The sequence below is a fragment of the Schistocerca serialis genome, chromosome 4 (assembly GCF_023864345.2).
Source record: "Schistocerca serialis cubense isolate TAMUIC-IGC-003099 chromosome 4, iqSchSeri2.2, whole genome shotgun sequence".
In the NCBI taxonomy this organism is placed as follows: Eukaryota; Metazoa; Arthropoda; class Insecta; order Orthoptera; family Acrididae; genus Schistocerca; species Schistocerca serialis.
In genome coordinates this window covers 625,158,486-625,184,635 of record NC_064641.1, presented here as the reverse complement: position 1 = coordinate 625,184,635, position 26,150 = coordinate 625,158,486, and the positions used below count along the sequence as shown (strand labels likewise).

The window sequence follows — 26,150 nt, the reverse complement described above, 5'->3', positions numbered from 1 at the left end:
CTTCTTGGCAGATTAAAACTGTGTGCCGGACCGAAACTCAAACTCAGGACCTTTGCCTTTCGCAGGCAAGTGCTCTACCAACTAAGCTACCCAAGCATGACTCATGCCCCATCCTCACAGCTTTAGTTCCGCCAGTACCTTGTCTCCTACCTTCCGAACTTTACAGAAGGTCTCCTGCAAACCCTGCAGAACTAGCACTCCTGAAAGAAAGGATATTGCAGAGACATGGCTTAGCCACAGCCTGGGGGATGTTTCCAGAATGAGATTTTCACTCTGCAGCGGAGTGTGCGCTGATATATATCAAGAATTTACAAAACTGATCACTGCTGAGACCATGAGACTAATTGAAGTCTCTTGAGTCCTGGGTCAGAGGCAACGGGGTTAGTAGTTAGTGAGCCTGACTTTAGTTTGCACATTACAGAGAATTACACTCCTGGAAATTGAAATAAGAACACCGTGAATTCATTGTCCCACGAAGGGGAAACTTTATTGACACATTCCTGGGGTCAGATACATCACATGATCACACTGACAGACCCACAGGCACATAGACACAGGCAACAGAGCATGCACAATGTCGGCACTAGTACAGTGTATATCCACCTTTCGCAGCAATGCAGGCTGCTATTCTCCCATGGAGACGATCGTAGAGATGCTGGATGTAGTCCTGTGGAACGACTTGCCATGCCATTTCCACCTGGCGCCTCAGTTGGACCAGCGTTCGTGCTGGACGTGCAGACCGCATGAGACGACGCTTCATCCAGTCCCAAACATGCTCAATGGGGGACAGATCCGGAGATCTTGCTGGCCAGGGTAGTTGACTTACACCTTCTAGAGCACGTTGGGTGGCACGGGATACATGCGGACGTGCATTGTCCTGTTGGAACAGCAAGTTCCCTTGCCGGTCTAGGAATGGTAGAACGATGGGTTCGATGACGGTTTGGATGTACCGTGCACTATTCAGTGTCCCCTCGACGATCACCAGTGGTGTACGGCCAGTGTAGGAGATCGCTCCCCACACCATGATGCCGGGTGTTGGCCCTGTGTGCCTCGGTCGTATGCAGTCCTGATTGTGGTGCTCACCTGCACGGCGCCAAACACGCATACGACCATCATTGGCACCAAAGCAGAAGCGACTCTCATTGCTGAAGACGACACATCTCCATTCGCCCCTCCATTCACGCCTGTCGCGACACCACTGGAGGCGGGCTGCACGATGTTAGGGCGTGAGCGGAAGACGGCCTAACGGTGTGCGGGACCGTAGCCCAGCTTCATGGAGACGGTTGCGAATGGTCCTCACCGATACCCCAGGAGCAACAGTGTCCCTAATTTGCTGGGAAGTGGCGGTGCGGTCCCCTACGGCACTGCGTAGGATCCTACGGTCTTGGCGTGCATCCGTGCGTCGCTGCGGTCCGGTCCCAGGTCGACGGGCACGTGCACCTTCCGCCGACCACTGGCGACAACATCGATGTACTGTGGAGACCTCACGCCCCACGTGTTGAGCAATTCGGCGGTACGTCCACCCGGCCTCCCGCATGCCCACTATACGCCCTCGCTCAAAGTCAGTCACCTGCACATACGGTTCACGTCCACGCTGTCGCGGCATGCTACCAGTGTTAAAGACTGCGATGGAGCTCCGTATGCCACGGCAAACTGGCTGACACTGACGGCGGCGGTGCACAAATGCTGCGCAGTTAGCGCCATTCGACGGCCAACACCGCGGTTCCTGGTGTGTCCGCTGTGCCGTGCGTGTGATCATTGCTTGTACAGCCCTCTCGCAGTGTCCGGAGCAAGTATGGTGGGTCTGACACACCGGTGTCAATGTGTTCTTTTTTCCATTTCCAGGAGTGTATTTTGAATAAACAAAGAACATTACAAAAGGAATTGAGCTGCCATAAGACTTATTTTTGTTAAGCAAAGTCCTTGCTATCACATAAAAAATAAGGAATAATACAAAAACTATTGTCTCAGGGCTTCTGCAGTGATGTATAAATATGACCAAGAACCACCACCACCTCTGATTCACCAATTAAGGTAAGTAAATTTCATAATTTCCTACTCCAAAACTTTTTTATCATTTTGCTTGAACCAGAATATTATGATGTGAATATTGCAAATAATTAATTTTTTACCAAATATTTTGACTTTATTTTCGTCTACATAGTGAGCAGGACCTCCCCCCATGAACCATGGACCTTGCCGTTGGTGGGGAGGCTTGCGTGCCTCAGCGATACAGATAGCCGTACCGTAGGTACAACCACAACGGAGGGGTACCTGTTGAGAGGCCAGATAAACGTGTGGTTCCTGAAGAGGGGCAGCAGCCTTTTCAGTAGTTGCAAGGGCAACAGTCTGGATGATTGACTGATCTGGCCTTGTAACAATAACCAAAACGGCCTTGCTGTGCTGGTACTGCGAACGGCTGAAAGCAAGGGGAAACTACGGCCGTAATTTTTCCCGAGGGCATGCAGCTTTACTGTATGATTAAATGATGATGGCGTCCTCTTGGGTAAAATATTCCGGAGGTAAAATAGTCCCCCATTCGGATCTCCGGGCGGGGACTACTCAAGAGGATGTCGTTATCAGGAGAAAGAAAACTGGCGTTCTACGGATCGGAGCGTGGAATGTCAGATCCCTTAATCGGGCAGGTAGGTTAGAAAATTTAAAAAGGGAAATGGATAGGTTAAAGTTAGATATTGTGGGAATTAGTGAAGTTCGGTGGCAGGAGGAACAAGACTTCTGGTCAGGTGACTACAGGGTTATAAACACAAAGTCAAATAGGGGTAATGCAGGAGTAGGTTTAATAATGAATAGGAAAATAGGAATTCGGGTAAGCTACTACAAACAGCATAGTGAACGCATTATTGTGGCCAAGATAGATACGAAGCCCACACCTACTACAGTAGTACAAGTTTATATGCCAACTAGCTCTGCAGATGACGAAGAAATTGAAGAAATGTATGATGAAATAAAAGAAATTATTCAGATAGTGAAGGGAGACGAAAATTTAATAGTCATGGGTGACTGGAATTCGAGTGTAGGAAAAGGGAGAGAAGGAAACGTAGTAGGTGAATATGGATTGGGGCTAAGAAATGAAAGAGGAAGCCGCCTGATAGAATTTTGCACAGAGCACAACTTAATCATAGCTAACACTTGGTTTAAGAATCATGATAGAAGGTTGTATACATGGAAGAACCCTGGAGATACTAAAAGGTATCAGATAGATTATATAATGGTAAGACAGAGATTTAGGAACCAGGTTTTAATTTGTAAGACATTTCCAGGGGCAGATGTGGACTCTGACCACAATCTATTGGTTATGACCTGTAGATTAAAACTGAAGAAACTGCAAAAAGGTGGGAATTTAAGGAGATGGGACCTGGATAAACTGACTAAACCAGAGGTTGTACAGAGTTTCAGGGAGAGCATAAGGGAACAATTGAAAGGAATGGGGGAAAGAAATACAGTAGAAGAAGAATGGGTAGCTCTGAGGGATGAAGTAGTGAAGGCAGCAGACGATCAAGTAGGTAAAAAGAAGAGGGTTAGTAGAAATCCTTGGGTAACAGAAGAAATATTGAATTTAATTGATGAAAGGAGAAAATATAAAAATGCAGTAAATGAAGCAGGCAAAAAGGAATACAAACGTCTCAAAAATGAGATCGACAGGAAGTGCAAAATGGCTAAGCAGGGATGGCTAGAGGACAAATGTAAGGATGTAGAGGCTTCTCTCACTATGGGTAAGATAGATACTGCCTACAGGAAAATTAAAGAGACCTTTGGAGATAAGAGAACCACATGTATGAACATCAAGAGCTCAGATGGAAACCCAGTTCTAAGCAAAGAAGGGAAAGCAGAAAGGTGGAAGGAGTATATAGAGGGTCTATACAAGGGCGATGCACTCGAGGACAATATTATGGAAATGGAAGAGGATGTAGATGAAGATGAAATGGGAGATACGATACTGCGTGAAGAGTTTGACAGAGCACTGAAGGACCTGAGTCGAAACAAGGCCCCCGGAGTAGACAACATTCCATTGGAACTACTGACGGCCTTGGGAGAGCCAGTCCTGACAAAACTCTACCATCTGGTGAGCAAGATGTATGAAACAGGCGAAATACCCTCAGACTTCAAGAAGAATATAATAATTCCAATCCCAAAGAAAGCAGGTGTTGACAGATGTGAAAATTACCGAACAATCAGTTTAATAAGCCACAGCTGCAAAGTACTAACACGAATTCTTTACAGACGAATGGAAAAACTAGTAGAAGCTGACCTCGGGGAAGATCAGTTTGGATTCCGTAGAAATACTGGAACACGTGAGGCAATACTGACCTTACGACTTATCTTAGAAGAAAGATTAAGGAAAGGCAAACCTACGTTTCTAGCATTTGTAGACTTAGAGAAAGCTTTTGACAATGTTGACTGGAATACTCTCTTTCAAATTCTAAAGGTGGCAGGGGTAAAATACAGGGAGCGAAAGGCTATTTACAACTTGTACAGAAACCAGATGGCAGTTATAAGAGTTGAGGGACATGAAAGGGAAGCAGTGGTTGGGAAGGGAGTAAGACAGGGTTGTAGCCTCTCCCCGATGTTATTCAATCTCTATATTGAGCAAGCAGTAAAGGAAACAAAAGAAAAATTTGGAGTAGGTATTAAAATCCACGGAGAAGAAATAAAAACTTTGAGGTTCGCCGATGACATTGTAATTCTGTCTGAGACAGCAAAGGACTTGGAAGAGCAGTTGAACGGAATGGATGGTGTCTTGAAGGGAGGATATAAGATGAACATCAACAAAAGCAAAACGAGGATAATGGAATGTAGTCGAGTTAAGTCGGGTGATGCTGAGGGTATTAGATTAGGAAATGAGACACTTAAAGTAGTAAAGGAGTTTTGCTATTTGGGGAGCAAAATAACTGATGATGGACGAAGTAGAGAGGATATAAAATGTAGACTGGCAATGGCAAGGAAAGCGTTTCTGAAGAAGAGAAATTTGTTAACATCGAGTATAGATTTAAGTGTCAGGAAGTTATTTCTGAAAGTATTTGTATGGAGTGTAGCCATGTATGGAAGTGAAACATGGACGGTAAATAGTTTGGACAAGAAGAGAATAGAAGCTTTTGAAATGTGGTGCTACAGAAGAATGCTGAAGATTAGATGGGTAGATCACATAACTAATGAGGAAGTATTGAATAGGATTGGGGAGAAGAGAAGTTTGTGGCACAACTTGACCAGAAGAAGGGATCGGTTGGTAGGACATGTTCTGAGGCATCAAGGGATCACCAATTTAGTATTTGAGGGCAGCGTGGAGGGTAAAAATCATAGGGGGAGACCAAGAGATGAATACACTAAGCAGATTCAGAAGGATGTAGGTTGCAGTAGGTACTGGGAGATGAAGAAGCTTGCACAGGATAGAGTAGCATGGAGAGCTGCATCAAACCAGTCTCAGGACTGAAGACCACAACAACAACAACAACAACAACAACAGTGAGCAGGAGTGTTACACAGTCATGCACCTGTTCTCAACAGATGAACAGATTGATGGCACTAAAGGGACTAAACTATGACGTCACTGGTCCTTAATCCTTTGTGTGTCAAGCCACGAATAGTCCCCAGAGAGAAAGTACACAAAAGATAAAGCCCAAAGGACTTAATTGTGTGCAAGAGTCAAGAAAGGCAAGAGACAGATGCAAGTAGAAGTGAGACAGGTGTAAAAAGGTGAAGATGAGAGAGTTGCCCCACCCAGAAAGCAGCTGGAGGTCCACGGGACACATTATTTGACCAGAGCAATGGTGGCTGTTGTGTAAGAGCACAAGTGCATGTGAACAACCTAACTTTTGACACCTTGCAGATTTATTGGTTGTTTTTCTTCGAATGCTGCTAAGCATAATATAGACGTGTTAATCTAAAATACAGGGCACTACATCTACTGCGCTATGCAACATTGTTACTCCTGTAGACTTTGTGAAACTTGGCATCAGGCTCGTGAGCACACCTTCTGTTGTGCTCATTTTAAGGAGTTCCTGCACACGTGATACTGGCATGACCTACCTGCCTTATGGCCAAATACAAATGGATTTTATAAACAATGGCATGGTTCATGGCATGCACAGCTAGCCCTTACTACTCAACTACATTTTTACGCCAATGTCACCAGGTGGTAGCACACTGCAGCAGACTTTTATCCTCATTTGCATGGCATAAATCCCACTAGATGGTAGAACACTCCTCAGATATGCCTATTCACTCACTATACAGTAAAATTAGATCAAACATCAGTACACGTTATAATTATACTGACAAAAAAACCTATTTTGTGGGATGCATATGGTTCTCCATTTGAGGCTCTGAGAACCATAAATCACATCACCATTGATTGTGAGACTGAACCATTTATTCATGCTTCTGACATCTGTTGATCTTATGGTACGTCAGGTTTACCTGTGCTGTAGACCCACATTATGTACATGGACATTCAGGCATATCAACAAGTGCCAGCATGAATATGAAGAACAGAAGAGCAGAGATAGCTGTGAGACAATGTCAGCCAACAGCTCGCTGACTATGACTGCACCACAACAGGAGTGGCCTCTACAAGAAGAGAATATAAGAGCTACTCCTGACAGCCTTGGCTGCACAGTACTAGACCATCTCTAGGAGAGCACTAAAATAACAGTTATTAGTGATCCATTGCTTGTATGGACATAGTATACTGAGAAAGACACTGACTGTTTGCTTGTCACCCATCGCCTGCGACATGTTCTTGTAATACAAACTTAATTATAGTCTATCTTCTTTATTGTAATAAAAACTATTAATGTGTTTTACTTGAATAGTTGTATAGCATTCCGAGAATGCGCCATCTTTTAGGCATCCTATATGAGATGAGTGGGCAGGACTCCACAGTCTCACTGGTTTCTCTGATATTCACTTAAATGAGGAATCGACGACGGTATGCCTTGGGCCCTTATGGTTCTCAGCGCCTCATTTGTATTCGAATCAAGTGACCATGTTGGTAGATAGTACTACTTGAATTTAATCATTTCCACAAATGACGGTTTGTGTTTGGAGTTGGTTGTTTATTGTGCACAAATTGGCTTTTGTGTGCAGTGTCAACATGAACTCTGTTGAGTCTGTTTTATACACTAACAGGAAAGAAAATTACCCAGAAAAGTTAGCCAAAAAGGAATTATGGCATTCCAGGCCAGTTCCATTGACTGAGAAAGTGACAAAATCAAATAAGCGTGACTACAAGTGAACATTTAACAAAGAAGTGTATAATACGTGTAAGCTGTTTGGGTGAAATGAAAGAATGTCTGATTTTCAGCCTGGAAGTTAATTCGTTAACTAATACACATGGTAGGGATGTTGTACATTTGTCCAAAAAAATAAACAAGCACAAAAACTCTCACTTACACAAGAATGTAAAAGGAGAATAGCAAGTAGTTATTTTTTTCTTACCCTAAACTGTACTTAATTATGCACAAAACAACAAAATTCCACAGAAACAATTGTTTCTTTTTTCAGTTTATGCATATTATTATTTTTTTATTATTATTATTACCACCATTATTTTTATTAGTAGTGGTAGTTGCATAAATATGTTGATAAGCATAACTGTTATACAGCAGATGCTACTAATTTCATACTCTCACATGCATCTGAAGCAATAAATTTGTCAACACCCAATGTATACTCACAAGCAGCCACTGTACAGTGACACACTCTTTGCATATGATTGGTGCTTCCACACTCAACTGTGCCACAACAAACTAACTACAAGGTAAAAGCTCAGAGAAGAGAGCAATGACCTTGAGTGTAAACTAATGACAAATGTAAAAGAATACAAGGAATTAAAAAGGTGGGAAGGGCAGGACCCAGGTTGGACCACCGAACAAGAGGAACCATGGGCCACTTGGGCTGGAGCAGGTGATGTGACACCCCTCCAATCCCTCAACTGGCTGATGAGGCTAATGTGCCCTATGTCACAGAGAAGAGTAAAAACCACTTTCACATATAAAACATAAAAAGCCAAATCAACCACTTTGGCATCATCCACTAGAACCAGAGGTAGCGTGTCTGCAAATTTAAGGTTTCACTGTAAGGTGGCCAATTTAGAGCAGTTCAGTAAGGTGTGGGCCACCATGAGACAGGTACCATGCCAACAGTGGGGTGGATCCTCACATCGGAGGGTGTGACCATGTGTCAACCAAGTGCAGCCAAAGTGAAGCCGACAGATTACCTGCGAGAAGCGTAAAGGGAAGACTGCCACATGGTTGTGGTCTCCTTTACGGTTTGCAGTTTATTCGGAGAAACCAAGGCACACCAATCCACATCACATTCCAAGTCAACAATTTTCAGCACTGAGTACACCAGAAGTCTAGTTCCGGTGCCCCCATCTCCATAGTTGGCCTCCTGGCAGCCAATTTGGCCAGCAAAGACAACCAACCATCCAGGGTAGTGGAGGTCATACAGGAGATCCTGAATAGTCACAACCAGTCGTTATCAAGGGTAGAAATGGTCAACAGCCAGAAGACTTCTCAAGAAGTTACTGCCGATTAAGCTTGACACACCAGTGAAACAACAAATGTGGCTAAGGGCTCAAGCAATGGCCACCAATTGTGCAGTGAATACACTGCATCCATTCAGCAGGGAGCTTAGTCCACTGCATCTCAGACATGTTTAGACAAAACCGGTTCAACCCTGACCATAGAGCCATCAGTGTATACCACATCTGAGCCTGGAAAAGCGTCAAGGACATCTAAGGAACAGGTGGTGAAAAACCATAGTCTTTGAGTCTTTTGGTCATAAGGAAAGGTCTAGGCAGATCTGAGGACAGGGTACGTCATGGGGGCGCAGAAAATGTCTACCTGACAGAAGGCGACAGTGGAGAAAGAAAGAGCTCAGAGCAGAGACTCAGTTGTGGGAGGCAGATTTCCCTACCAAAGGACATGGTAGTTCAGATGCTCAGTGGAACAACAAATGTATATTACAGTGGAGAAAGAAAGAGCTCAGAGCAGAGACTCAGTTGTGGGAGGCAGATTTCCCTACCAAAGGACATGGTAGTTCAGATGCTCAGTGGAACAACAAATGTATATTGCATACTTGAGCAACAGTTGTTGGTGCTTGATCTGTAGAGGAGGGACACCAGCCTCTGCGAATATGCTGTCCACAGGGCTAGTCCAAAAGGACCAGTTACAAGTCGGACCCCACAATTGAGTATTGGGTCAATCACCCACAATGCTGAAGGTGATGGTGAGCCAATACCAGGTTCCCATAATCAGGATGTGACAGGACAAGAGCTTTGTAGAGCAGGAAAAGTGAAGAGCGGTCTGTACCTCAACTAGTGTCACTGAGGCAGCGAAGAGTATTAATGTTTTCTTAAGTTGGCAAAGATGGGAAAGCCAGATCAACTGGGCATGGAGACCAATTCCAAAAAAGGATAAGACTCCATCAATTGAGCATTTGATCCTCAAAGTAGAGTTCTGGTTGTGGATGGACAGTTCGACAGTAATAGAAGTGTGTAACATGTCTTGGCAGTGGAAAACCAGAAGCCACCTGTGAGAGCTCGTGACTGCATCTTTCATATGGCACTCAGCAGTCAGCATTCAGCAGTACCCATAGCTGAGGAGCAAACATATACGCAAAAGTTGTCAGCATACAGGGAGGGTTACACTGTAGATCCCACAGCTGCAGCTGGGCAATTGATAGTCACTAGAGAAAGGGGCACATTCAATACAGAGCCCTGTGCAATCCCATTCTCTTGTATGTATGGAGTACTGTGGGAAGCATCAATTTGAACCCATAAAGTATGAGACGAGAAGTTTGAGAGCAAAATCGGGAGTTTGCTCCAGAGACCCCTCTCATGGAGGGTAGCGACGATGTGGTGACTCCATGTGGTGTCACAAACCCCATGTAACTCAAAGATGACAGTGATAAGATGCTGATGCCAGACAAAAGCTGACTGCATAGCAGATTCCACACAGCCCATATTGTCAGCAATAGAACTTCCTCGCTGAGATGGAAATTCACCCCAACTCCGGGTATGGATAGAAATAGCAAAGATGTCATGTTGGCAATCCACTGACAAGGGTTTGAGCATTTGGCTGTGGATGCAGTCTGGCCCTGAAACCGTGTCAGAGCAAAGCGCTATGGCACTGAGGAATTCCAACTCACTGAATGCAGCATTATGAGGCTTTAGGTGAGATGTAGTAAATGGTACAAGAATGTCAACAATATTAGGAAAAGGGTAGGCTGCTACTCACCATAAAGATGACCAACTGAGTTGCAGACAGACAAGACAAAAACATTGTTACACATTATAGCTTTTGGCCAAAGCCTTTTTCAGCAAAGAAAACACACACACACACACACACACACACACACACACACACACACACACACACACACACATTCACACAAGCAAGCACGCCTCATATGCACATCACCACTACCACCAGCAGCTCTGACCCAAATGCAGATTATGTGAATAGCAATCTGGAGTGGGGCAGGAAAGGGGAATGGATAGCAGAGTACAGGGGAGGGAGAGAAGAATGCTAATGGACGGGACCTGCAGAGAATAGAGACTGCCAGGTGTAGTGATGGGAGTTAGGGTGTACGGGAATAATGGGGAGTGGAAAAGGAGACAAGTAGAATAGGATAGGAGCAGGGATGGGGAAAGGACGAGTAGGTACATTGGCAGAGGATGGCACACAATGAGGGAGAGGGAAGGTGTTGAACAATATGAGGAAAAAGACAGATTGCAGGTCAATGTAAAGATGACCCACTGAGTTGCAAAAAGGCACAAAGAAAAGACTGTTACACATTAAAATTGTAAAGAAAGTTGCTCTGTCCACTGTTAGAGGACACAGAATGCAGGCTGATAATTCTCAGATGCAAAGGCTTGAGCCTGGTATTGGTGTCTTCGCCCAATCCTAAGAACGAGGGGTACATGGTTCAATGGGAGCAAAGTATGACTCCAAGTAGCCTCTTTTCTGTCATTTTATTATGTGGTGGACCTGGGCACGGAGCTGTTTAAAGGCAATAAGTTGCACCATTGACGGATGTCACTTATGGTGCTGGACGGCCTACCTGGGATCTCTTACGGCCACAGCAATTACGAGAGTCCTGTCCTCTGACAGGAGGGGGGCTCCCAAGGAAGAGGGGGTCACTGAGTCTGCTGCCGATAGAATGGCTGCTGTTGTGCTTTGGACAACTGCATTGATACCTCCACATGGCAGGGTGTGAAGGATAGTGGCAGTGGTGAAAGCATCCCAGTCAGCTTTGGAGAGAGCCCATCTGTGTGGACAACCAGGCAAGAAACACTGATGGAGGGACAAAACGATAGGAAAATGATCACTGTTCCACAGATTATTATGTACTCTCCAAAGGATGGAAGGGAAAAGACTTGGGCTGCAAACAGAAAGGTCAATGGCTGGAAAAGACCCATACACCACAATGAAGTGTCCAGGAACACCAGTATTTAAGAAGCAAAGATCGACCTCTGCAAGAAAGTTTCTGACAGCTTTACCATGGCCACTGGTCATAGTTCCACCCCATAAAGGGTTGCAGCCATTGAAATAATCCAATATGAGGAAGGGTGGATGGAATTAAGAAAACACTGAAGACAATACGTTATGGGACTCTTCACTGTTGGGAAGGATATATACATATTACAGATGGTGAATTCCCCGAGATGTCTTCACATGAACAGTCACAGTATCCAAAGGTGTGTTGAGTGAAAGGTGTTTCCTGCAGACAGGCTTCAGAATGTATGCGCAAACTCCCCCCCAATGCTCTTTCATAGTCAGTTCGATTCTTAAAATAGCCCCAATAGCCTTTGGGGGAAGAGGTCCACACTGCTTGGAAACAGGTTTCCAGGAGGGTAATGCAAAGAAACCGGGCAGACGGGGAAAAAAAAAAGGTTCCATAGTTCGGACAAGTGGCAGAAAAAAGTGCTACAGTTTCATCAGGGCTCGCACTATTAGTATCCCGTAGGCCCATGAAGGGACCAAGGAGGCAAGTCATATCTCAGTGCCACTTGCTGGCACCACCATCAATACACATTTGTTCAGAATCAGGGTACCTGGAGGCAAGGGGAAGGGGGGGAGGGGGGGGGGGGGGTCTGGGACCATGGGACCATAAGAGCCAACAGTAATGCTGCCTCAGATACAGAGGTGGAACATGCGGGGTCTTGCAGTTATCAGGACCGTCAGAATCTACCTCTTTTTGGAAGACTACTTCTTGTACTTAGACGATTTATGCTTTTGTAACAGAGGAGGAATGTAAAGTCCTATGACCTGGAACAAGTGGCTTCTTCAGCCACCAGCTGGCATCCAGTTGCAGGTTAGTAGAGTCTTGTGAAGGAAGCATTCCAAGGGAAGCCTTTCTCATCAGGGGTGCTGGAGGGCGTGTTGTTCTCCGGCTGGGGTTGGGGACTGATGTCCCAGGAGCATAGGGAGTCAACACTCCCAAAGGGGAAGTGTGAGAAAAAGTAGGAGGAGGACCCTCAACCACCAGGGGATTGGGTACAGTCGGCTGGCCCTGAGAACTACACATGACACAGACGGTGATGGTATAGTCACTAAAGTAGACATCATTGTAGCAGTAGCATATGTCATTATCATATGCGTAGGATATGCCTGTTCATATGTGAGATGATCAAGGGTCTTGTATTCCTGGATTTCCTGATATACAGAGGGAGTGGCCTCGCCACAATTGGCACAAATGGAACAAAGGCCACAAGGAGCATTCTTGTGCAACCAATGGCCACAATCCCTAGAGACTGAGCTGACACTGCAATGTGAAAACGTGTCCAAATTGCTTTCATCTTAGCACCACATGGGAGGAGGAAAATAAGGTTTGACACCACAGCGATTCATCATCACCATGACCTCCAGACAACAAATCACCTTCAAAGGCCAAGAAGAGGGCTTGAGTATAAAGTCTTTTGGTCCCCACTGGACAAGACAGACAAAACGCACACCTCTTCACCTCAAATTAGCATGCAACTTGTAATCAGTCCGTAAAAGGAGTTTTCAGTGTAAAATGATACTTTGTACCGTACTCAAGTCTTTTATGGGGGGTTACAGTGACAGAAATATCATCCAACTTGTCTCAGGTGAGCAGCACTCATGACCGAGTGGGGGAGGCCATTTTATGTGGAATGGAGCCACTTTTCGTTTTTGAAATTGCTGCCACTTCCTCAAACCTGTTCAAGGAAGAACTATGGCTTTGTAGTCAAAAAAGGAATCCTTGTCCTTCCTAGAACAAACCTAATATTTGGGGGAGAATTTCTCGCCTTGCCTCTGAACCCTACGTTCCTCCCATGGCATAGCCAGGCAAGGGTACATTTTGGGGCCATACCTCTCTGCATTGTAATAGGTCTTAGCTTCAGAAGAGACTGCTGTGGTCACACAGCCACCGGCAGAAGGAAGTCTAATTCGCTTCATGTGCAAATCTTCCACCCTAGTACCAACTACTACAAACAGGGGCTCACCCCACGGGTGCCGCCCAGCCACAGCAACAGTTACATGGCCAGTAAACCATTGCCTGGAATCCCCATGCCCCAGTCATGATGGGCATACTCCTTGGCTTGCCTGGAGAGTTTCCAGCTCATGCACCAACAGTGCAATTCCTGCATCACCACGAAGCTACCACCGTGCAGATACTTGATGACCTTCCCCTATCCCCCCCCCCCCCCCCTCCCCCCACCCCCACACACAATGGAATGGCTACCATGCTAGGTTTTGGACTCTGTAGCAAGAAAGAGTGGTGCAAAGATAGAAAGGCACAAATGTGGAATATATGCCACAATGGTTGACCTTCTCTGCACAATAAGCACTTCTATAAAATTTAGAGAAGTATCAAGTCAAACCCAATAAGGGGACCATATAATTAATAATGAAAAGCTGTAGAAGGCCAGACAGTAAAAAAACAAGTGTCCGGAATGCAAACTATATCCAAGCACGGTCAGCACCAACACCATCCAATGCATGGATAGAGAGGAAAAAAGAATGTTAGACAGACAGATAGACCTGCACTATGGTAAGGGAAGCAGTTCTGTAAGGGCTGGGGCCCTGTGGTGGTCAGGCATGCACGCACAAAAGAGATGTGAGCCCCCAGGGAAGGGGGAAGGGGTTGTTCTCAACAGATGAAAGATTCCTTTGTGGCTGCCTTTTCAGCCACTGTCCCTATCTCTATATCTTGTTCCATTTGTTTTTGCTACTGTCTTCCCAATCCGTGACATTTAGTTAGTTACTCGTATTTTACCTTTCCATTTCTTTTTACATTTTGAAGCATCTATTGTCTTTCAGCCAGATCAAACTTTTGAGGTTTTCCAAACCCTTCTAAATTTGTGTGTGTGTGTGTGTGTGTGTGTGTGTGTGTGTGTGTGTGTGTGTGTGTGTGTGTGGGTGTGTGTGTGTGTGTGTGTTTGAGAGAGAGAGAGAGAGAGAGAGAGAGAGAGAGAGAGAGAGAGAGAGAGAGAGCACTTGTAAAATAGAACACACAAATTCACACTCACCTATAAATAAACACAGGTTTCAATTGACCATCTCTCCAAATTCGTGACATTGCCTGTAGGTCCGTGGCTGGATTCCAGTCCGAATCGAAGAGAATAAGACGTGATGCGCCCGTAAGATTGAGACCAATTCCACCAGCACGAGCACTTAAAAGGAAGATAACTAAAGAATGGAATTACTATTAGAAACAAAAAATTTGGAGGAAACAAATTTAGAATTATGTCTTAAATTCTACACTATACTTTTTTACTTATCAGCTAAGATCCATATGTGCTAGATATTCACAATAATACTTATGGTGGCTCAAGTTGTTATTACTCACTGAAGGCTACCCTAAAGCTTTTCAGAATTATGGACAAGCACATGACACATTTGTTTACTCAGTATCTTTTTTTCTGAAAAGCAGTACCCACCTTTTGGTGACAACCAAAATGTTATAGCATACAAATTAAATAACTTGCTAACATACTTAAACTGGAAAAAGCACATTTTGGAGCTCTTTAACATTCACATTGACAGTTTTGCATATTTTCATTCAATTATGTCCTATGGAATAAAATAATGTTCTTGGTAACTCATCATTAAGAAATTCTTTGCTGCTCAAAAATAATCTGCAAAAATAATACGTGCTGCTCACCCACCAGCTTCTTGCAAACAAGACATCTGTTTAAGGAGTTGGGCATTCTGACTTCAGCTTTACAGAATATTTATTCTCTAGTGTGGTTTGTTGTAAATGATTGACTGCAGTTCAAAAGGAACAATATTGCACATAATTACAATACCAGAAGGAAAATGACATTCATTACTACATATCAAGGTTGTCTTAAGCAGAAAAGGTGTGCACAATACTACAATTAAAATTGTTGATAACACACTCGGAGATATAAAATGTCTGACAGACAGCAAAGTGAAATCTGAAAACAAACTGAAAAAGTTTCTCTTGAAAACTCCTGTTCTATAGAAGAATTTCTATTATTGTAATGTGTAAAAGGTCTTGGGCAGGAAATACTAACTCACATGGGCACACGTAACTAAAAAGAAGAAGCAAAAAACAACTAGAAATGTTCAGCATGTAGTCATATTTACACATTAATTTGCAAGGAATGTCAAATGTCTTATTTGACATCATTATGATTTATTGTGTAAATGATCCATAGAATATGAAACTAATTAACAAACTACTTTTTCTCTGCATCATTAATCTTCTGACTAGTTTGATGTAGCCCACCACGAATTCCTATCCTGTACCTCATTCTTCAGTTCGGAGTAGCAGTTGCACCCCTATGTCACCAACTATTTGTTGGATGTATTCCAATTTCTGCCTTACCCTACAGTTTTTACCCTCTACAGTTTCCTCTCGGACCATGGAGATTAATACCTGATGCCTCAACATATCTCCCATCTCCTGCCCCCTCTTCTGATTAGCATTTTCCACACATTCCTTTCTTCACCGATTCTGTGGAGAACCTCCTCAGTCATTATCTTATCACTCCACCTAATTTTCAACATCCTTTGGTAGCATCACACCTCAAATGCCTTGATTCTCATCTCTTTCAGTTTTCCCACTGTCCATGATTCACTATCATACGATGTTGTGCTCCTAACATAAATTCTCAGAAATTTCTTCCTCAAATTAAGACCTATATTTGACACCGGAGACTTCCATTGGACACAAATCACCTATTTGACTGTCCTAGCTTGCTTTTTATGTCCTCCTTGCTTCATCCATGATGGGTAATTTGCTTCCAAGTTAGCAGAATTCCTTAACTTCACCTAATTGGTTACCACCAATTCTGACATTAAGTTTCTAGCTATTATTATTTCTGCTGCTTCTCATTACCTTCATTGTCTTTTTCTGGTTTACTTTCAATCCACATCCGTATACATTAAACTGTTCATTCCATTTGACAAATCCCATAATTCTTCTTCACCTTCATTGAGGATAGAAATGTCATCAGCAAGTCATCACTGATATCCTTTCACCTGAATTTTAATCCTACTCTTGAACCTTTCTTTATTTCCATCACTGCTTCCTTGTTGTATACAGGGTGTTACAAAAAGGTATGGCCAAACTTTCAGGAAACATTCCTCACACACAAAGAAAGAAAATATTTTATGTGGACATGTGTCCAGAAATGCTTACTTTCCATGTTAGAGCTCATTTCATTACTTCTCTTCAAATCACATTAATCATGGAATGGAAACATTGTTACAGGAAATGTTCAAAATGTCCTCCGTTAGCGAGGATACATGCATCAACCCTCCGTCGCATAGAATCCCTGATGCGTTGATGCAGGCCTGGAGAATGGCATATTGTATCACAGCCGTCCACAATACGAGCATGAAGAGTCTCTACATTTGGTACTGGGGTTGCGTAGACAAAAGCTTTCAAATGCCCCCATAAATGAAAGTCAAGAGGGTTGAGGTCAGGAGAGTGTGGAGGCCATGGAATTGGTCCACCTCTACCAATCCATCGGTCACGGAATCTGTTGTTGAGAAGCGTACGAACACTTCGACTGAAATGTGCAGGAGCTCCATCGTGCATGAACCACATGTTGTGTCATACTTGTAAAGGCACATATTCTAGCAGCACAGGTAGAGTATCCCGTATGAAATCATGATAACATGCTCCATTGAGCGTAGGTGGAAAAACATGGGGCCCAATCAAGACATCACCAACAATGCCTGCCCAAACGTTCACAGAAAATCTGTGTTGATGACGTGATTGCACAATTGCGTGTGGATTCTCTTCAGCCCACACATGTTGATTGTGAAAATTTACAACTTGATCACGTTCGAATGAAGCCTCATCCGTAAAGAGAACATTTGCACTGAAATGAGGATTGACACATTGTTGGATGAACCATTCACAGAAGTGTACCCGTGGAGGCCAATCAGCTGCTGATAGTGCCTGCACACGCTGTACATGGTACGGAAAGAACTGGTTCTCCCGTAGCAGTCTCCATACAGTGACGTGGTCAACGTTACCTAGTACAGCGGCAACTTCTCTGACACTGACATTAGGGTTATCGTCAACTGCACGAAGAATTGCCTCGTCCATTGCAGGTGTCCTCGTTGTTCTAGGTCTTCCCCAGTCGCGAGTCATAGGCTGAAATGTTCCATGCTCCCTAAGACACCGATCAATTGCTTCGAACGTCTTCCTGTCGGGACACCTTCGTTCTGGAAATCCGTCTCGGCACAAACGTACCGCGCCACAGCTATTGCCCCATGCTAATCCATACATCAAATGGGCATCTTCCAACTCCGCATTTGTAAACATTGCACTGACTGCAAAACCACGTTCGTGATGAACACTAACCTGTTGATGCTACGTACTGATGTGCTTGATGCTAGTACTGTAGAGCAATGAGTTGCATGTCAACACAAGCACTGAAGTCAACATTACCGTCCTTCAATTGGGCCGACTGGCGGTGAATCGAGGAAGTACAGTACATACTGACGAAACTAAAATGAGCTCTAACACGGAAATTAAGCATTTCCGGACACATGTCCACATAACATCTTTTCTTTATTTGTGTGTGAGGAATGTTTCCTGAAAGTTTGGCAGTACCTTTTTGTAACACCATTTAGATTAAATAGTTGGGGAAAAAGACTGTATCCCTGTCTTACACCTCTTTCAATCCGGGCACTTATTTCTTGTTCTTTTGACTTTATAGTTCTCTCTTGGTTCTTGTACATATTGTATATAACCAATCTTTCATTGTAGCTTATTCCTATTTTTCTCAGAATTTCAAACATTTTGCACCATTTCACGCTGTTAATGTTTTTTCTAGATCGACAAATCCTAAGAAGACATCTTTACTTTTCTTCAATCTTGTTTCGATTATCAAGTGCAAAGTCAGAAATGTCTCTCAGGAGCCTTTACCTTTCCTAAGGCCAGACTGATCATTATCTAATAGATACTCAATGTTCTTTTCCATTCATCTGTATATTATCCTTGCCAGCAACTTGGATGCATGAAATGTTAAGCTCATAATGCAGTTGTTTTCACAGTCTGATGGTATGTCGCCAGTCTCATAGATTCTACACACCACCTTGCATAGCCATTTGGTTTCCATTTCCTCCAATGATTTTAGATATTCCATTAGAATGTTATGTGTCCCTTCTGCTTTACGTGATCTCAAGTCTTCCTGAGCTCTTTTAAATTGTGACTCCACTACTGGATCCCCTATGTCTTCCTTATCAACTTCACATTGTTGTTCTATCACATCATCAGACAAGTCCTCCCTCTCATAGAAGCCTTCAATGTACTCTTTCCACCTATCCACTGTCTTTTCTGCATTTAATATTGGAATTCCCATTGCATTCTTAATGTTACCACCTTTGCTTTTAATTTCACCCAAGGTTGTTTTGACTTTTTTTATATTCTGAGTCAGTCCTCCTGACGATCATTTATTGTCAATTTCTTCTCTTTGGGTCAGTGTGAATGGTCATAGGTTTGTTTGACCTGTGGGACTGTGTCAAAGAGTACCGAAGGAACAGAATCGGAAGACTCTTGAAGATAGACGTAAACTATCCCAAGAAAGTCTTAACAAAGTTTCAAGAACTGCATATTCTGCTTAGCACTTCATGTGAGCATGACTACCAATCAGCTGTTCCCCAAATGCATGGCCACCGCCTGATTGCGGTCAAGGGTAGAGCTGACCAATCAGTGGCACAATATGGTGCTGAGCCGAACCTGTTCAGTTTCAATGGCAGCTTCACAACTCATATCATTTGGACCCATCCTCCCAACACTAGCTTCTCTGAGCTACGTACTACTACTACTTGGGTATAACACAGTTTATAATCAATGAAAATAATCAACTTTAGAAAAAAAAATGTAACTCGATGGATTGAAAAAATCTACTGACCTGGCAGCAGTTGTTGTTGTTGTGGTCTTTAGTCCTGAGACTGGTTTGATGCATCTCTCCATGCTACTCTATCCTGTGCAAGCTTTTTCATCTCCCAGTACCTACTGCAACCTACATCCTTCTGAATCTGCTTAGTGTATTCATCTCTTGGTCTCCCTCTACGATTTTTACCCTCCACGCTGCCCTCCAATACTAAATTGGTGATCCCTTGATGCCTCAGAACATGTCCTACCAACCGATCCCTTCTTCTGGTCAAGTTGTGCCACAAACTTCTCTTCTCCCCAATCCTATTCAATACTTCCTCATTAGTTATGTCATCTACCCATCTAATCTTCAGCGTTCTTCTGTAGCACCACATTTCGAAAGCGTCTATTCTCTTCTTGTCCAAACTATTTATCGTCCACGTTTCACTTCCATACATGGCTACACTCCATACAAATACTTTCAGAAATGACTTCCTGACACTTAAATCTATACTCGATGTTAACAAATTTCTCTTCTTCAGAAACGCTTTCCTTGCCATTGCCAGTCTACATTTTATATCCTTTCTACTTCGACCATCATCAGTTATTTTGCTCCCCAAATAGCAAAACTCCTTTACTACTTTAAGTGTCTCATTTCCTAATCTAATTCCCTCAGCATCACCCAACTTAATTAGACTACATTCAATTATCCTTGTTTTGCTTTTGTTGATGTTCATCTTATATCCTCCTTTCAAGAAACTATCCATTCCATTCAACTGTTCTTCCAAGTCCTTTGCTGTCTCTGACAGAATTACAATGTCATCGGCGAACCTCAAAGTTTTTATTTCTTCTCCATGAATTTTAATACCTACTCCAAATTTTTCTTTCGTTTCCTTTACTGCTTGCTCAATATACAGATTGAACAACATCGGGGAGAGGCTACAACCCTGTCTCACTCCCTTCCCAACCACTGCTTCTCTTTCGTGTCCCTCGACTCTTATAACTGCCATCTGGTTTCTGTACAAATTGTAAATAGCCTTTTGCTCCCTGTATTTTACCCCTGCCACCTTTAGAATTTGAAAGAGAGTATTCCAGTCAACATTGTCAAAAGCTTTCTCTATGTCTACAAATGCTAGAAACGTAGGTTTGCCTTTCCTTAATCTTTCTTCAAAGATAAGTCGTAAGGTCAGTATTGCCTCACGTGTTCCAGTGTTTCTACAGAATCCAAACTGATCTTCCCCGAGGTTGGCTTCTACTAGTTTTTCCATTCGTCTGTAAAGAATTCGTGTTAGTATTTTGCAGCTGTGACTTATTAAACTGATAGTTCGGTAATTTTCACATCTGTCAACACCTGCTTTCTTTGGGATTGGAATTATTATATTCTTCTTGAAGTCTGAGGGTATTTTGCCTGTTTCATACATCTTGCTCACCAGATCGTAGAGTTTTGTCAGGACTGGCTCTCCCAAGGCCGTCAGTAGTTCCAATGGAATGTTGTCTACTCCGGGGGCCTTGTTTCGACTCAGGTCTTTCAGTGCTTTGTCAAACTCTTCACGCAGTATCATATCTCCCATTTCATCTTCATCTACATCCTCTTCCATTTCCATAATATTGTCCTCAAGTACATCACCCTTGTATAGACCCTCTATATACTCCTTCCACCTTTCTGCTTTCTCTTCTTTGCTTAGAACTGGGTTTCCATCTGAGCTCTTGATATTCATACAAGTCGTTCTCTTATCTCCAAAGGTCTCTTTAATTTTCCTGTAGGACTATCTATCTTACCCCTAGTGAGATAGGCCTCTACATCCTTAAATTTGTCCTGTAGCCATCCCTGTTTAGCCATTTTGCACTTCCTGTCGATTTCATTTTTGAGACGTTTGTATTCCTTTTTGCCTGCTTCATTTACTGCATTTTTATATTTTCTCCTTTCATCAATTAAATTCAATATTTCTTCTGTTACCCAAGGATTTCTACTAGCCCTCGTCTTTTTACCTACTTGATCCTCTGCTGCCTTCGCTACTTCATCCCTCAAAGCTACCCATTCTTCTTCTACTGTATTTCTTTCCCCCATTCCTGTCAATTGTTCCATTATGCTCTCCCTGTAACTCTGTACAACCTCTGGTTCTTTCAGTTTATCCAGGTCCCATCTCCTTAAATTCCCACCTTTTTGCAGTTTCTTCAGTTTTAATCTACAGGTCATAACCAATAGATTGTGGTCAGAGTCCACATCTGCCCCTGGAAATGTCTTACAATTTAAAACCTGGTTCCTAAATCTCTATCTTACCATTATATAATCTATCTGATACCTTTTAGTATCTCCAGGGTTCTTCCATGTATACAACCTTCTTTCATGATTCTTGAACCAAGTGTTAGCTATGACTATGTTGTGCTCTGTGCAAAATTCTACCAGACGGCTTCCTCTTTCATTTCTTTCCCCCAATCCATATTCACCTACTATGTTTCCTTTTCTCCCTTTTCCTACACTGGCAGCAGTAGGAGAATACAAATATAAAGCTATTTAAATCTGCAAGCTTTTGGGGACAGTGGCTCTTTCAGCTGGCAGACAGGTTGAAGGGGAAGGAAGAGGGATGAAGGAAAAGGACTCATGAGGTTCAGGAAATGGGGGAGTTCGCAAAAGTCAGCCAGAATCCCCAGTCAGGTGAGACTTACTGGATGGTATGAGAAGCAAAGCTTCCCTTTAACCTTTCTGCCAGAAGAAGGATGTACTGGTTCCGAAAACTTGCAAATTTGAATATCTTTATATGTGTATTCTCCTGACGCCACTAGGCTAGTAGGTTTTTTTTATGTCTCCAATTACATTACGGTTTATGATCACTCGCACAGGCAGTGACACAAAGTCTGATGAAAGAAACACGCAGTTCCTGTGGTCAATGACAGTGGCGTTCACAACGTGAATGCTTAACCAGAAGCAAAGTTGAGAGCATAGTGAGAGTTGTAAATGTGTGCAAGACAGTCCACAAGAAGTGACCTGAACAAAATCATATACATAGGCAAGAGTTGTAAGTCTGTGCAAGACAGTGCACAGGAAGTGATGTGAACAAAATCATAAACATAGCCAAGGTCAATCACTCTATTAATCATCCTCCTCCTCCTCCTCCTCATCATCATCATCGTCATCAACATCATCATCATCATCATATGTCTGCTGTATGTGCTGTCATTCATCACATCATCCAGGATCTAAAATCTCTTCCCTCTTTGTCTCCTCTTCCCTTCCACGTTCTGCACTAAGACTCTTTTCATATGCCCCTTTTTCTTTCTTAATGTACGTCAACTTGCTTCTTTTTATTACATTCTGGAAATGCCTTTCCTCTCCCACTCTTCTCAGTACCTCCTCACTTTTCACTCCATCCATCCAATTTATTCTTTTCAGCCTCCATTATATCAACATCTCAAAACCCTCCACCCTTGCTCTATTTTCCTTTCTCTGTGTCCATGTTTCAGCACCATACAGGAGAACACTCCATTCAAAACAAGTCTCAAATCTTTATCCGTAATCTTAAATAAAATTCTCCTCTTCTTACAAAATGCATCTTTTACCATTGCTATCATTTTGTGTTGATCAGCACTTTGAGGTTTGTGCATGTGAACTTCAGCTAGATAATGTAGTATTGATATTAGCAACAGTGTACAGGGCCCCATTAGGAGACTGGGAGCTATTCATAAAAGAGGTTGACTGCCTATTATGCTGTCTATCAGACAAAAAGAAGAAGTTATTAATCTGTGGTGATTTCAATGTTAACTTTCTAAGCAATTCTGATAGGAATAGTGAACTAGAAGTGTTGTTAACAACATATAACTTAGAATCAGTAATCAATTTCCCTACAAGTATAGCTCAGGACAGTAGTACTCTAATAGAAAATGTATTTGTACAGCAAGAGGAGGTAGAACAAACACAGGCTTTCCCTGTGGTAAGTGGATTATCTGACCATGATGCACAACTGATTAACTTACAAAACCTAACAGGGTGTACACTTCAGAAACCATTAAGTGAAAGTGTGAGGGTGCTCAACCCGGTATCTATAGATCGCTTCAGAGAAAGTTTAGGAAATGTAAACTGGGAAGATGTATATAATGAGCCAAATGCTAATGATAAATGCAGCGTATTTCTTGATAAATTTATATCCCTTTTTGAACATTGTCTTCCAAAGAAAATTACTAAATGTAACACCAAAACTTTTCAAAGAAACCTTGGATTACTACAGATATTAAACTGTCTTCAGAAAGAAAAAGAAAACTGTATGAGACAGCAAGAACTAGTAAAAATCCAGTAGTTTTACACTACAAAAATTATTGTAACATACTGAGAAAAGTCGTAAGGAAATAAAGAAATATGTATGTTAGAGAAGAAATTAACAACTCCAGCAATAAAATCAAATCAATATGGAATGTTGTTAGAAGGGAGACAGGAAAAGTAACCACTGGGGTAGGTAGTATTCCTGTTAAGGAGAATGAGACCATCTTAACCAACAGTACACAAGTAGCCAACGTATTTAACAATCACTTATTAAATGTAGGAGAAAAAAATTGGTGAGAAAGGTTCAAAAGAAAAAGCCAGGCAGTACATGGAAGAGTCAGTTTTGAAAAATTTTAGTCAGATTAAGTTTCATCTAACAACCTCTTGTGAAATAAGGAAAATTATTAAATCTTTGAAAAATAAATGTTCTGCTGGAGTAGATGACATCTCTAACAAGTTATTAAAACAATGTGGAGCAATTACAGCTGACGTTTTGAGTCACATATGTAATGCATCACTGACTCAGGGTATTTTTCCAGAAAGGTTAAAATATGCCATTGTCAGGCCTCTCTACAAAAAGGGGGAAACCACAGATGTCAATAATAACCAAACAGTATCCTTGCTTACAAGATCTTCAAAAATCTTTGAGAAAGTACTGTACTCAAGAGTGGTTAGCCATCTCAACAGTAATGGGATACTTAGTAAATCACAGTTCGGATTTCAGAAATGCTGTTCCACTGAGACAGCAATATACAATTTCACTGTCCACATAATAGAGTCTTTAAATAGTAAAATGTCACCAGTAGGAATATTCTGTGACTTATCCAAAGCATTTAATTGTGTGAACCATGACATTATGTTAGAGAAATTACAATTCTATGGTACAAATGGAACAGCATATGAGTGGTTTAAGTCGTATCTACAGAACAGGAAGCAAAAAGTCTCTTTATATGCTTCAAGTGATTCAAAGGAGTTTGCGACTTCATCTAACTGGGGTGAAATTACATTAGGTGTTCCACAAGGTTTGATCATGGGTCCCCTCCTGTTCTCGATATATGTGAATGACCACCCTTCTTGTGTGAAATGAGATGCTGAACTGACACTGTTTGCTGATGATACAAGCATAATTATTAATCCAGTAAAAGAAAGTCCAATAGAAAATGATACAAATAAGGTCTTTGGAAAAGTTATTAATTCATTTTCTGCGAATGGGCTTGCTCTGAACTTTGAAAAAAAAAAAAAAAAAAAAACACAGTACAGCCAATTTTCTGCTGCAAAAAGTATAATTCCTTCGATAAACATAACACATCAAAAGGTGTCAGTAGCCAGGATAGAGCATATTAAGTTTTTTTGGGTGTACATATAGATGAGAATCTTAACTGGAAAACTCATGTTTTGGATCTCCTAAAGGGACTAGGTTCAGCAACTTTTGCAATCAGAATAATTGCCAATTTTGAGGATGTAGAAATTAGTAAGCTAACATACTTTGCATACTTCCACTCTCTGATGTCATACGGAATAATATTCTGGGGCAACTCAACACAGGCAGTATTCACTGCTCGAAAGAAAGTAGTTAGAATAATGTGTGGGGTTCATAGTCGCACATCTTGTAGGCATCTGTTTAAAAGGTTAGGAATTCTTACAACTGCTTCACAGTACATTTACTCAGTAATGAAAATTTTTCTCAACAACACGGACGAGTTTAAAATCAACAGCGACATTCATTATTACAATACCAGAAAAAAGAAAGACCTACACTATCTTTTACTTAACCTATCTTTGGCACAGGAAGGGGTAAAATATGCTGCTATAAAAGTTTTTGATAAATTTCCAGATGAAATAAAATGTCTGACAGACAGCAGTAATAGTTTCAAAAACAAATTGAAATCATACCTCCTTGTCAACTCCTTCTATACCATTGATGAATTCTTGAATATGAGTAAATAAATCTGGAGATATAATATATGGATTTTGTGCCATTTAAGGGAATGGGATAGATAATAGAAATATTTAGGTATAACACTATTATGAAGAAGAAGAAAAAAACCTTGTTTCCTGTGCGCATTTGACACGTTCCACATCATAACGGTTTTCCGTGCTATTGATCAATGGAACACGTACTGAAGGAGATGGTAATTCATGTCAGGGCAAACTCTTCAATTTCGAAATTCAACTGCAGCAGGCTGTTTCTTATGCATCGGCACAGTTACATTACACACTGCATTTCAGAGCCCTCTAGCGGCTGAGGGCTGCAAATAAAATGTAGAAATGAAGAACAGAAATTTAGGATGTTAATAATATTTGCAATACGTAAAAAGCTTTTGAAGTTCAGAGACATTACTTTTCAGCATGCCCTCGAATACATACTATAAAGGGCACCATATGGTGTATGGTGGAGGGTACCATGTATCACTACTTGTCATTTCCATTCCTATTTAACTTGCAAATGATGCAGGGGAAAAACTAATGTCTGTACACCTCCATACGAGCCCTAATTGCTCTAGTGTTGTTTTTGTGGCCCTTATGTGCAACGTTTGTTGGC

General features: G+C 42.2%; 1 protein-coding gene across 4 annotated transcripts in view; it reads right to left on the bottom strand.

Moving 5' to 3' along the window:
• Positions 1-26,150, bottom strand: part of LOC126475439 (DNA repair and recombination protein RAD54B-like) — a 343,815-nt gene that overhangs the window by 67,064 nt on the left and 250,601 nt on the right. For 3 of the 4 annotated variants that reach the window (XM_050103292.1, XM_050103293.1, XM_050103294.1), the window contains one exon: positions 14,519-14,678. In XM_050103292.1, the coding sequence (XP_049959249.1) occupies positions 14,519-14,678 (160 nt within the window). The remainder of the gene's footprint in view (positions 1-14,518; positions 14,679-26,150) is intronic. The other variant, XM_050103295.1, reaches the window with a different exon arrangement.